Raw genomic sequence first — 14,939 nt, 5'->3', positions numbered from 1 at the left:
AAATTAACCTTATGACAATGAGTAATAATGTTCTGATTACTTACAATGACAAGCCGTTTTAAGGGTCTTCCATGGTATAAAGTGGGCGGGGAAGGCAAAATAAATATTTCAAAAGCTCATGTTTCATTTCTTTTTGAGGATCTCTTTTTAAGTAAAACATACATTCATTGCGACAAGTTTGCGGCAAAAAGAATTGATCAACTTTCACGATTTTTTTTATCAGATTTTGGATAAAAAACCATTTGCATTTATTTAGAAAAATATTTTGACAATTAACGTTTATTTTTACATCAATATGCGCCAGACTTCCAAATCAACAATGTCTAGGTTTTTTTTGGAATATATATAAGAAAAAAAAAGGTATCCAATAAATTAAAAAAAATAGTGGATTAAATTCATTTCCTGGTTACACAATCTGTCTCAAAATAAAAACAATCACCACAAAGCCACAACACATTTTTAATAGGGTAGTGTTGATCATTTTTTCAAGAAAACACATTCGTTTTGTATATAGATATTTCTGAAAAAAAAAAGAATTTCTTTTTGATTGAAAATCTGATAAAATCTTCTTTCGTAAAACATGCTTAACTTCTTATCACACCTACACATGTTGCAAAGGATGTTTGCATTATGGTTGCTAAATATTGAATATTAAAACTAAATGAATAATGTTTTTTTGATTTTCAACGTTTTATGTTCTCGTCCTTCAAACGTTTGCACTGTGGAAGGCCCTTAACTGGTTTTCTCACGTTAAACTAGCAAGCCACCATTGCGATAACAATTCGTTATCAGGGAACAACTTCTACTTGGATAGGTGAAGTTATATGTCCTGAATATCAGTCAGGTCAAAATTACACAGTTGTGTACTTTAATGAAGGAGTTAATTTAAATCATCAAAATGAGTTTTAAGAAAATTGTGTGTTTAAATGTTTGTGTTATGTTTAGTACAATGATGTTAATGTCAGCTGTTAATGGAGCTTCGACGGTGCGTGATATTAAATCTACGGTAGAATCTCTGTTTAACAAGGTGACATCAGAACAAGTGAAAAGAGATTCGCCTTATATTCCACCGTTATTTTGGGAAAAGAAGCGTGGAATGTGGGAAAGTGACGTCAGATTTTACTTTCATGGGCATGAAGATCTTTTCCTGATGCGAGAGGCATTCCGGATCTACGACGATAACATGTTTGCAACTACCTGGATTACGTCCTGTCTGCTAGAATCATTTCGCTATGGAGACGCACCAAAACCGACGGACGAAGCTATTACAGCAGCGGTACTTGCTATTGAGGAGTACCATGACAAGAACGTCAACTATTCCAACTCCTTAATGACTTTCTGGCCTCAGAAATATAATGCGACGTACAAAGCGTGGTCAAGCTATCCTTATAACTTGCATCATTTCTTTGACTTAGCGGCGTCTACTAATTTCTCGTCGTTTGAGAATATTCTAGACAAAATCGGACTGCATGATATTGCAGAAATTATGGAGAGACTTCTGAAAACAGAGTATGTTTAAGTTTACCCAATATATTTTCGATTTGTAGGTTGAATGCTTTGGGATATTTGACTCCATGTCAGGAATAAATTGGCATTTTCAAAATGTTTTGAGCAATACATGTACTACCTTTCTTATGAATGATAATTGTATAATTCAATACCTATATTTTTACTATTTCTTTTATCTTAATTGTTTTAAAGGAATGGATACCTACGAGCTTTTCAGATACCTCCGGACTTTGATGACACTTTTGTCAACCTTGGTTTGGGCTCTTTATTAGCTGAAATGAAGGAGGAATTTCCAGCAGCGCATGCGCAATGGCAGTCTCAAAATACCAACGTGACGTCAGTGTTTGATGCATTGAAGAAATACGCTTACCGTCCGATGTCCTCTGATTTTAACGTGAATGCCATCGACGCTAGAACCTACTTCTACCTAAGATATTTTCTACAGAAAGTCCCTAAAGATGAAGATGTCATTCTTGTACCAACGTGGGTAGGTTATAGATTGCATGGTCTTGCAGGGAATGGGTATAGAATATGCATTTGTATTTTATCAACTGTTTTTGACACAGTGTCAAGAACAAGTTCAGCTACTATATGAACATATTAATAAATAAATGATTTTCTTCGAATAGTTTTATTAAAATAACGTCGACGTAACTGCAGCTGAAGACGAACATGAACGGTAGATACAGATGACCACATTTAAATATTAAGAATCTTATTTTGTCTTTAGATTCAAAACCCCGAGGAACTGAAGAGTTGGGAAAAGAGGGGAGTTGAAATGCCCCTGAATACGAACAACGTTGACGTGACAGTCGCGGCCAACTCAGTATTCGGCATGACCACATCCGTTCTTAACGGTGTCGTTGATGCTACGATGCTGGATGATCCTGAACTGAGGGTACAGCATTAATACCATTAACCACACATTCAAATAATACACAATCTATGGTTTAGACGCGCTACATTCTCTTACCAATTCATTTTGACTTATTTAATCAAATGCGTTACTGGCAGGATATGTTTTGTTAAACTCACAAATATATTTTCGGGGCTTTTGATTAACGCAGTAAAATGATGTAATTGAATCCGCTGTTGTTCCTTTAAAGTGAATTTGAACAATGCATTAAATTATTAGTACTATACAACAAAATGTTATTTATGTAGAAACATTTCATCAACATGTAATCCAATACCTGATAGTTTATGCTTGCCCTTTTCAGTAGATCTAATTATGATTTCTTTCGTACAGCAAATATACTGGAACACCTCAAACCTGATCGCTTCAATGATCCAGACCAACTTCAGCTCTAGACACGACCTGGCACTACTTTATTATCCCTCCGCTATTGAATTCTATTGGTTTGTTGCCCGCACGTATGGGGAGATCACACGCAAAGAAAGACACGCACCGTTACCACACCCGGTAATTTCATTGTTGTATCTAACTCATTAACGAATTCTGAAGGTGATATTGAATAAATACTGTTATTTTGTTAAACTCGGACAACTGCTATTCATTTTAGTTTGATTCTTTTTTAGATTTTGAATGACGTCAAAGAACTTCTCAGCGAGGTTCTACACGATCACATGACCTCCGATCTTCTCAATCAAGCGAAGAACGACAGCAAAGGTCACGTGTACTACGATGATTTTGTTGGGGACGGTGACCTAGATGCCAATAATAAAACTGTGGTAAGCGCTTGGTAATTTATTATGATTCAAATTATTATGTTATCAAATAGTGTCAATATAAGGAACAGTTATCTGATGTTGATTTCCATTATATGATTATTATATTTGCTCTGTGAGAGTAACATTGCTGATTTGTCCAAGATCTAATTAATGTTGTATTGGTGAGGCTTAAATTGATACAGTTAAACTTAAAAAAGATGTACTAGTCATTTTAAAGGGTAAACATATATGCACGTAACAGTTAATGATTGTCTGATTTAAGGTTCGTGGCCAAGATCGCCTGTTTACGACAGGGATGGCGATTAACGCTTTATTGAGCACGTGGACTGTATTTGATGAACAGACTAAGAGACTGATATGGGAGAAAGGTATGAACTCTTTCTTACATCGGATATAAAAATAATTATTTTTGAGTAGACACACAGGATAGACACCCACATATATTATTGGAACTTAAGTCCGCTTAAAATCGAAACGGCTCTGCTGTTATTTTATAAATCAACGTCATTCTTAAATGAAACCTCATGGACGGACCCAACAGTAAACAAATTTATCATTTTATCATTGAAAATATGATAACACAATTTGCAGATAATGTTATATGGTTTCACCAATGTCTGTCCGAACACATTTGCTGCATTGTGGATGTCCAGTGTCGACTTCAAATGTATTTAAATGCCAAAACGGACACTAGCTATAAGTGAATGCAATTCCCAGTATAACTGAAACTAGTCTTTGATGAATTACGAAATATAAGTAATAGCCCCGAGGGAATTAATTCAACTACAATTGCGGACAAAGAATATGTTAGATAAAACGATGGTTAAAATGATATCTAAGATTATTTATAACTACATGTCAAAATGATCGTTCTCGATGGTAAGAATTATATTATAACTATTTGTTGAGTCATAAACTGTTGATTTAAGACACGCCATCAGAGGTTAAGGACACCGTAGCAAAGGCCGCTGCCTTCCTACAAGCGAACGAGTTTGGCCTCAATTACCAACCATGGAACGCTTTTTTCTCCGGCTCAGTAAAGGGACAGACGGTTAGAATTCGTTTAGATATCCTTATTTATACCTCAATCAAAATATAAATTGTTTGAATTTTAAAATCTGATAGTTTTATTGTATTTGGAACATACTTGTGAGCCAAAAATGCAGAAAATAACCATAAATATTGTTATACCTTAACTTTCAAGAACTGCTCACTAATATTCAATGAACCTGGAGATTCAGATGAGGTGAAATTAAACGATCGATCAGGATAGTTCACATATTTATGTGCTTTTGTATAGACACGTTTACCATTTATGTGTAAGGTCTACTAGCATGAGAGGCCCTATTGTGTATTATATATCAGCTAATATATTTCACTTTCACGTTCTATTTAAGACGGGTATAGCCTATCCGATGAACCGGATAACACTCACACCAGGCGATAAGCCACATAGCTATGAGGAAATGATGTTTGCAGTGCAAGGCGTGATTTATGAAGAGGAATACCAAGAACTTGTTAAAAAAGGCGTTAATGGAAGGCCAGTGCCCATTGATTTCCATGGCTACAACAATTATCCGGACTTCTGGCCATTTTGGAGTTCAGAGCCTTACACATATGTTACAAACATGCTGGCTCTTGCAAAATTTTCAAATACGTATGAAGAGTATGAGTTATTTGATTAATGAACTTTAACATTTCTTTAATCATAGAATAATGAGTTTAACGTGAAAGCAATTAATAGTACATCATATAACATATATGGACCTTTGTCTGTTTTAAGTAGCTTTTTCTTTGAATTGTCATGAACGAAATGCAGTGAATGTCAGCTCGATCAAACTTCATACTACCGATAAATGTTAGTAACCTTTATTCATTCATAAATGCCTTTCCTTTAAAGGTATAGGCAATTGATACATTTCCTTAAAGCTTGAATTCTAATAAATTTGAACAGTTTGATCATTAATTCACCTTAAATTACAGATCATTACAACAAAAATTAGAACAACGCAAAACATTGTCATTCGTTAGTTTTATCTGCAACATGCTAATGTTTCGGGTAATAAATGCATTCTTATTCAATTGGATTTATTGCAACTGAATACGATTGGTTTTATGTTACTAGCTCTATAAACGTTACTATTTTTCTACAAAAAACTGTTATCCGCATCCGGCAAGCGTAGCCAAAACGTTAATAGCGATGAAATAGGCTCGTGGAAAAGTCCCTGTCAGAAGAAATTCACTTGAGATACACTTTTTTGACATTTCAGAAGGACACTATACTTAAAATATTCACGTTAAACTATTTTTGTTGTGTACAATAAAGTTTAATGGGGCTAGACACCAGATAATACAATTGCAAGAAAATTGTAAAGAAGATACGTAAAATTGATTTTGTTGTGTACTGATGTTTATGCGTAAACATTATGACATGGACCTGAACTTTTCAAAGTTTATTACAAGTTGTATTCAGATTGCATAACCAAGAATATCAATATCAACGAAGGATGATATACCCAGGCTAACGGGTTGATGCGCACGCACAGTGCCGTCACGTGATGTGGTAGCATGTTGGTAACAACACTATCATTGTCGCTGTTTCTCATGAATACCTGTATAATGAAAACTCAAATTAGAATGCAACAAATGAAAGAAACTAAAAAGGGTTAAAGAATTTGGTCAGAAAGTGTAGTGTAGCACTACTATTTACTAATACATTTAGTGATTCTAGCATGTCAATCAGATAGTCAGAGCACGTTTACACAAATACTTTGCACCGATGACCAGATCATGATTTTACAACCAAAACTAGAACATATCGATTCAACATTTATCATTTACGCAATTTTGAGGTTATGTTTGTTTCAAGAGTAAGACATACATCTTTGCCATATGTACAGAACATTGAATATGTCTAAATAGCTCTTGGGAATGGGTCGTATGGTACAATTGTGGTACAACAACAGAAATAATATCTATATATGGTGACATTTTGATACAAAAACCTTTATTCTACAAACTCAGAAACAAACATATTTCGGTACAAGACGTTATTTTGAAATACAATGTAAATACATGATGTTGATATCTGTAAGCAACTGAGCATTTTGTTTATATAAATTGAAAATGCCAACAAATATTGTACACATCAGTATTTCAAATTAGACTTTGATATAATAATGAATTTGTAATTATTAACAGAAAAGTTTCTAGACCAATTAGAAACTCAAACCAATTCTTTTCCGTCACCAAAATATATCAGCCATATGCACGAAAAAAAATCTAAGCCTGCATTTCCCGACTATGTGTTTTTTCCAAACATTACCATAATTTTGAATGTATTACGGACAGTTCGTTGTTAAGAGTGAATCAAACTAAACCACATACAATGTGAAAGTAACCTACCAATAATCCAACAGGTATCAAAAATCTGTTTTTGGATCTGATACTGATCGTGTGAACATCAACATTTTGAAGCTGCACTCTCACAGATTTACCGTTTTTTCAACTTTTTTATTTTTTGTCTTGGAATTAGATTTTTTGGCGTAAATATCTGCTTAACAGTGATAAAAGACAACAGACAAAAGATAAGATTGCAGATCTTCATATTTCCATTCCAAATTTAATGTTGTATGGCTTAAAACGTTACTAACGGTTTAAGAAAAATGCATAAAACATTAATTTTGGAACGGAATTATGTAAAGCTGTCATCGGATCTTTTGTCAACAGTCTTTTATCAGTGGTTTGCAGATATTTACGCAAAAATTTGCTTGTTTCAAGACAAAAAATAAAAAAGTTGTCTAAACGTTCGATCTGTGAGAGTGCAGCACAACATCCACAACTTGATATATGAGCCGGGAGGTAATATTAAAGATGAAATTTTACACCGTTGCTCAGTGCACGCTTTGAGATTACTGAAGTAGGTCACCATAATTCATCCACTAACCAAAATGTTTCATACATGTTCACCCGAAATCTAAAAACCATTTATTACTATTATGTGCATGTATCCGATTAACTTGTACTACAGCGCAATAATAATCCACTTAGGCATTTACAATCTGATGACGTCGCTTGAGAAATACACATCACATTATTTCACCGCTTTAGTTGAATTTAAGCATACCACTGGTGAATAAAACTACTTACAACTGTGCTGCCAGTACTGTCTGTATATGCGTGGAAGGATACACAATCTGTGCTGTACTGACTCGGTCGACCTTGGAGGGCAACTCCTGTGATTGTGCTTAAACTGTTTAGGCGAACCTTCAAAATATTTTAAAAATATACTTTAGCCTTAAGGACCACAATGGAAATTAGTCCATATAAATAGAGAATACTAGGTTAGTGCCGTGGATGGAGGAAGTTTATCTGGCAAGGCGGAGGAATTTATCGGGTGAGCCCGATAAAATCCGCAGCCGAGCCAGATAAACTTTCTCCTTCACGGCACTAACCTAGTATTCTATTTATCCTGTTACTTTGTTGATTAAACACTATAAAAACCTTAAAATTATTAAGTATCTTTAAAAGTAAGGGGGCAACTGTTTTTTTCCCTGTTGACGTCATCACACCCGGTATCCATGTTTAAATTGCCCCCAAAATAGTTCTCAAAACTGTTCAACTTTTTTCAATACTTTTATATCCAAAGTCATTGCATTTTAATACGTAAATATCAATTCAAAACATAAAAAGCTTTTAAACGTGCATAAGCATGGTTCAGTCTCCAAACGTTATCTGATGATGTAACAATTATTCCACAAGTCACAGAGTACAGTACACAGGTCAAGATTCAAGATCACGAGTGTTTACAAACAATCGACAAATATACATAGTGTTGGATGTTCAGAACTGCACCGGCAAAGAGATCATACATTTCTGTTGTAAGTGAGATTTTGTCATTCACCACAGAAATGGAATAAACTATCGACGAGTATCGTTGAATGCTGTTTCACAGTTTCCAGCATTTATAGCGGGTGGGGTAAGATTTTCTCATCACATGTAGATTTTCAGGTCGATTGTTTTGCCAGTGTCATTATTTTGCATAATGATGGGACGTTATGGGCGAGTGATTGTTGAGGTCGGCTGTTAGTGGTCCATTGATAAGATACTGAAAGTATTAAGTATTTGTGCTGTTCCCCTGACATTGCAGGATATAGAAAAGAAGTTCGTTTTCGCGGTCACATGACCACCCGACTGTATATAAACATCACGTGGTCTACTATCCTAATAAACTAAAATTTACACGGCACCTTGTTATTGGATCGATATGTATGCAAGTGACAGGATAAACAGCCGCTTCATGGTATTTGACGATTTTTGTTTTGGCGACTGTACAAAATGAATATCCAAATGTTAAAAAAAATCCCTATACGCACATTATTGTGGCTAAATTGAAATAAAAGTTTCCTCTTATTTGTGTCATCCTTGGTTCGGCGTGTCTGTCATGGTTATTAATAATATCATTTATGTATTATGTTATTTACTATACATGTTGTTTATTTTAAATGTCCATGTATGTGCATTCTTTACTGAAATATCTATCTATCTGTCTGTCTGTCTGTCTAGTATTTGCCAAGTAGATTGTTATCAACTATGTCGGAACCTAAACAAGTATCTATATTTAATAAACTTTGTTATAAATCCTAAAACAGCGATTCTTTATTAATACAAGAAACGATACGAATAATAAAATGAAACTACAGTGACTTGCCTCGTAGCCAAACGATTGACGATGACATTTTTTAAAGACAAAATCAAAGCCAAACATACATTATAAGAGAGACGGATTACGGATTATTTTTAGTTTTTTTAAATAATAAATCGACAATTGCTTTTTTGACCACGTGTAATAATATATCTTTATAGATTTGGATTTTAAGTTTGAATATTGAGGGCAAAGAAAGACTGGGAAAAAACTTTCAGTTATTCTTTGATTACAGTAGTCACATAATCTTTGGGGTCTGGTATTGTTATGTATGAACAACCTTTATTCCTGTTTAACAACAAATACTCTACAGTGCTTGGTCCGTTTAGACCATTAGAAGTGTAATTGCCAACGTTCGTGTCGTTGTCAAGGCGACCGTTGCAAATCAATAAGTTTGTTGACTTACATAATGCTATTAACTCTCTACCATAATCATCAATAATTGTGTCCTTTTTACTTCGTATTAGGATTTCTTTTTTATCCAAAGAGTATAATTATTAATATCTAGGTAATTTACTAAACGTAATATACCATTATTATGATATTTTTCTAACAATAAAAACGTTTTTAACAATTCGAACATACCAATCTCATTTCGATTAATAATACGAGCGTTTTTGGGCGGAATATATTTAGCACAACTGCATAAATCTTTTTTCTATTTCAAGCAAAGTTTTACTAATTTTGAACCAAATAATATCACATTGATTCAGTTCTTCAAACGATATTTTTGTTTTGAGTTCTTGTCTTTAATATATTGTCACTCCGCCACTCATACGCCCTTTACGTGTATTTCTGGATTTGTTTCCATATAAAACACAATAGTTTTCGTCAAAAGAGTGTGCGGCGGAGGTCACTTTGGTTCTAACAACCCTCGTTTTAAAAACAAATACATGACTACATTAAGTTCTGTCGCTGTTGAACTTGAAGATATATTTTTTGAAAGTTTACGAGGAATTGTTATGCAAGGAGCGAAAACTTCTTTTTCGCTTCCATCCCTCGATGCTGGATTTGTTTTTAGATTTTCTCGTCGCAATAAACATTGTTAACACTTATGGGAATAAAAAGTGTTAAGAGAATACCAATTATATAGTTGTATAAGGTTTACAATAAAACAAAGTAAAACTTATCCCTATAAAGTATATGTCCCGATGTACATGTTATCGTCAGGTACAAAGCACTCTTGTGGTATAATATGACATGTTGTTCTATTAATATTGTATTATACCTGAATATATTGATTCTGGTGAATGTGGCCTGCCCACCATGCTCCGACGTTGTCCCGACTTGCATTGTTGTGTAGCCGTGCAGCGTCGGGCCTATATTGTGTGCTATTCCACCAAACACTAGCTGTTATCTGGATATCGAGCACCGGATGTGGGCCACTGACAAGGTACCCGTCGTGAGAACAGCTAGTGGCTTAAATGATAGAAAAGCATACTCTAAAGCCATTGGCCAGAGCTTCATACGCGAATTCAAATTGTAATTTGATTCCCCGCCTTAACTCTTATCATAACTGATAACCTAACATATATGATGGGGAGCACATTCTTGGCAAGTATATTAATTTAACGACATTAGATAATTTCCTTATTCTAAATTGTAATGACATTTTAAAGAATAACGTGTTTAGATTAGTATTCATTGTTTTCGTATGCCGTCTGTACCCTTACTACATTTGCTTATGTGTTTTAAACTGTTCATTCATAACCTGCAGTGTTGGCAAACAATGAATAAAATAACAAAAACTAGAAACTAGTAAGACCGGAATTCCAACCTAAATGTTATGGACTATGTTCAAGATGTGTTAGTCTTCGGGCGTCTTTGGGCGCTTGTTTCCAGGATAGAATCGAGTCGATTCGGAACGTGTAGCTCGCGTAAAGCGCCCTAACACCGGGAACCAGTAGTAGAGTTGTTCGCTGTAAATCATGCACGCATCGTTCTTAACTTTCCGCCATTTTGTTCTCGTGTAGTTCTCGGTCCTCCCGGTTTGTAGGTAGTGTGGAATTTTGACCCGAGAACAATGTTCTTGGACCTTGTTCGTGTCGTTAGGGCGATTGTATCTAGATATAAGAATATATTACATTGATAATCATTGAATATATTGACCTCATCTCGACCACAATGTTGAATCTGGTTGCAAGCATCAGGATCTTGAAACTGGTCACAGGAGAAACACGTTGGTCCACCGTTCAGCTGGTAACCTAGAAAAAGCCTTTCATAACACATTGGAGGCTCAAACAAATGTTGCTATGAATGGTAAACCCAAACCATTCGTGTGAGTTGTTTGTTTCTATATGTATAATGTATATGTCTTGCTATGTTGCTGTTCTGTTATAAAAAGGGAAATAACATATAACTCAACTAATTTCACAGTGATATTTTTAAGAGACTTTTTACTTGGTAAGACAATTTGTATTAGCAATTCTGTAAGCTCTTATGTTAACGTTTCTTTTTACACACTTTTACATCAACTACTGTCGCTTTAACGTTTTTTGTAGACACGACAATGGGACTTTGTTCAACGTATTATCTTGTCATGCTTCGAACAGGTTCAATGGTTAACTTAGTCAGTGAGATATCCTACAAATAACACATGTATACGTAAGTGGAAAACATCTACATTTTGTTAGATAGTGAAATGTAATAAAGTGCTTAGATTGAAGGTTTTTGCAATAACACTAAGGCATGTACTTTATACCTGTTTCTCCACAAAGCTTTGAATTGCACATATCACCATGGCAACACTGTGAGCAGGACAGCAGGCCGTCAAGGGATGAGCGACGTCGTCCTAACAGCTGGCTGCTACACAACTATAAACAACTCTCTTTAAACGATTATTTTTTAATAAATTTAAATGACCTAAAGTGTTGTATTTTATTACATATAGATATCAGAACCCTACTAAATTTCCTTATTAAACGATATGCTTTCTGATAATAAATCACCTAGAAGTGCAATGAGTTTTTGCATAACACCTTTCACATTACTACGAAAGAAAAATACAATTGTATTGATGGATTATAATAGTTAATATATATTCCATAATATATCATTTTATTGTTTGCAAGAACAACAAAGACTACATTATTTGGTTATTACAGGAGTAAATTTACATCACATGTGTCCATACTGCTTATTTGCTGGCCACTTGGGGCTTTTAATGCTAGCTTAGTAAACCTCTTAAGCTAGTTGACAGTGTTGAGCATGTCATTGCTGTCATGGGACAGTCGCAATCAAACCAAGACAATGGACGTCTTATTTCGTAACCGATATTCTGGGTTGCTATAGTACTTAACATCTGGTTTAAAATCACGAGCTCTCACTTCGTGTTTTAATAAAAGGGACTCCCAGGCAGTTACCTGTGAGTCTCGACATCCATATTCCCGCCGTATTCAAGTTGTCGTTGAATATGCATCGGAGAAGCAAACCTAAAGCATGAGAAATATGTTTAAATGTATCGAACAATGGTAGAATTATTTGACCATGAACGTACGAGTTTTCAAAGTTCGCCTTACATGTTACTGTTATACGTCAGAACTACCTTAAATCATTCTAGATTTGTCAATGCTATTTTGATCAATATTGTACTGCGGTAAAGAACAACGTGGACAACTGCTCATTCAGTGACATATGTTTTAGTACGCAGAAATGTTCTGACTTGATTACGACAAATTGATGAAGACGACAAAATTGATGACGACATATAAATGACGACACTTGATGACGGCACATTGATGGCGACACTTGATATATTATCTGTAATTTTGGCTCAACAGAAGAGCAGATACGAAACACCAACAAAGATCATCTCCGAATCATATTGTCAACAAAATCTGAGACAAAAGACAAACACAATGTCATCACTACACATGTACAAACATCTCAAAACACAAACATGAACGATAAATATCATTAAAAAAGACCACACAATAACATTTTGTTGTGTCTGCATAAACTTTGTTACATGTGTTTTATGTGCATTTTGTAGTCATTTATTGTGTACGCTGATAGAAACACACAGCATGCAAATGCTTATCGCATAGTATAATTTTATATTATTTGTGTCGAGAAAAAATAACCAACACATTTCAGTTATGTACATTCCGCTGGTGTTACATTCTTCATGTGGGCCGCAAGTTTTTACTGTTGTGCATTCCGCTGCTCCAATATTGGATGAACCCTTCAGGCACACAAAAGAACCGGCTGTAAATAAAGTAGACTGTAATTGTCAATGGCTTATTGGCGCCGCACTGGAGTGCGCGCCTATTATGGAATGGGAATTAATTTTAGTTAGTGGTAGGAGCGGTTTTTAAGTTAATTGACAGTTGGGTTTTATTGTTATTTTATTATGATTCAAAAATGCAAATGGATGGCGATTGCATGGGTGTTAAAAATGCTATTTATGGTTGAATAGATTGTCTTCAATTTATCTTCAAAACGTTATATCGGAAGAACGACAAATAAGTTTAATAACTGTTCCCGTTTCGTTTACGTTTTCCGATTGGTTAACTGTAATATCATGTGCCGGAAATGTAAATATTCGGAGGAGTTCCGAATGAAATTTAAAATGTGTGGACCGGTAATTATGTGAATGGGAATAATTATGTTTTATGTTGTTTTGTTATGTTTACTGCATTAATAAACCATGAGGTAAGCTGTTTTCTTTAATTTAATCGATATTGGAATTAAATGTTCACCTAACTTTATTTGCTAATGTGTTGAAGGTGACATTAGTAAAATTTTATTACGATTGCCCCGAGTTGTTTTATTTTTAGAACACTACACATATCCGGATGTTGCTATTTTTAGAACCAGAAGGTATTTCCCCGCTATTCATATATAGGTCAATAATGGAATTTCTACACGATCCCTAGACTTACCGAAATACGATTATTTACCGAAAGACGGATAAAATTACCGAAAGACGCATGAAAGTTACCGAAAGACACCTTCTAATGCATTTATTTTTCATGTTATTATACATTTTGGACTTGATTTAGTATTGCTTTTCTGGTATATATTCATTTAATGCACAAAGAAATTGTTTTAAGTGTTCAGTATCACTTTCACACATTGTTTACTATTATTTTTTTGCATATTTGGCCTATTTATGCTTATATGTGCATTGTTGTATTTCAAAACCTTTGTGAAAAATAGAAACAGTATTATTTCTTTCATACATAGTCTGATACATATTGAGTTTGAATGCGTTATTTTTATCATATTTGAAAAAAATGCCATTGTCCAATAAGACACATGCTGTTTTTGTGTTAATATCAACTAAAAACATCCATTTTCAACTCTTCTTTACTATGTAAATGAAGAAGTTAACATAATAACTCCATTGACTAGATTTTTATGCAATTTTACATTACATTTTAGTATTATTAAACAGCTAAAAACAAGGCATGTTATGTTATAAATGCATTTCATCTAGTAAACAATGTTCACTTTTTATATAACAGTTCAATAATTATGTTCTATTTATGTTTGCAACTTTCAGTTCAATAATTATGTTCTATTCATGTTTGCAACTTTCGGACGAAATGATAATGTTTATTAAAGTACTACACAAATTGTTAAATTGTTATTTCATATCACTTATTCTTCCCTACAAGTTGTCATTCCAGCATGGTGTCGTTGCCCCCTCCCCCTATATGATTAGAACTGCAGTGTACATGAACAATAACTCTATTTCAGCGTATTGCAAGAGTTATTCCCTTTGTATCTTTTCCTGTCCGCAGCATAACTAGAAAACTACTTTTTTTGGAATTTCATTAAACATCATTCAATGGTATTTAGCACAACGAGAGGAAGTGCAGTGCACAATGACTATATACTAGTTTTTAAGCTAATTACATAATTATTGCCCTTTGCCGCTTTTTCTTGACCAGAGCATTACTTTAAAACTACTTATGGTATTGAAATAAAATTTGGTATATGGGTATGTGGCAATGACAAAAAGTATAGTGCACAAGCACCCTAATTCTGTCGTGTTCATTAATGTACCCCACCCCTAATGAAATGTTCA

At 34.3% G+C, this 14,939-nt stretch overlaps 1 protein-coding gene across 1 annotated transcript; it reads left to right on the top strand.

The window, feature by feature from the left end:
* Nucleotides 1–861: 861 nt before the first annotated feature.
* Nucleotides 862–5,220, top strand: LOC128203431 (uncharacterized). The gene is made up of 8 exons (XM_052904843.1): nt 862–1,509; nt 1,702–1,996; nt 2,240–2,407; nt 2,759–2,932; nt 3,049–3,201; nt 3,464–3,569; nt 4,131–4,252; nt 4,599–5,220. The coding sequence occupies exons 1-8, from the start codon at nt 899–901 to the stop codon at nt 4,884–4,886; spliced, it is 1,917 nt and encodes a 638-aa protein (XP_052760803.1). The 5' UTR covers nt 862–898; the 3' UTR covers nt 4,887–5,220.
* The last annotated feature ends 9,719 nt before the right edge of the window (nt 5,221–14,939 follow it).

Source organism: Mya arenaria, chromosome 9 (genome assembly GCF_026914265.1).
Source record: "Mya arenaria isolate MELC-2E11 chromosome 9, ASM2691426v1".
Classification (NCBI taxonomy): Eukaryota; Metazoa; Mollusca; class Bivalvia; order Myida; family Myidae; genus Mya; species Mya arenaria.
The sequence above is the reverse complement of the archived record's forward strand: the minus strand, read 5'-3'. Positions and strand labels throughout refer to the sequence as shown.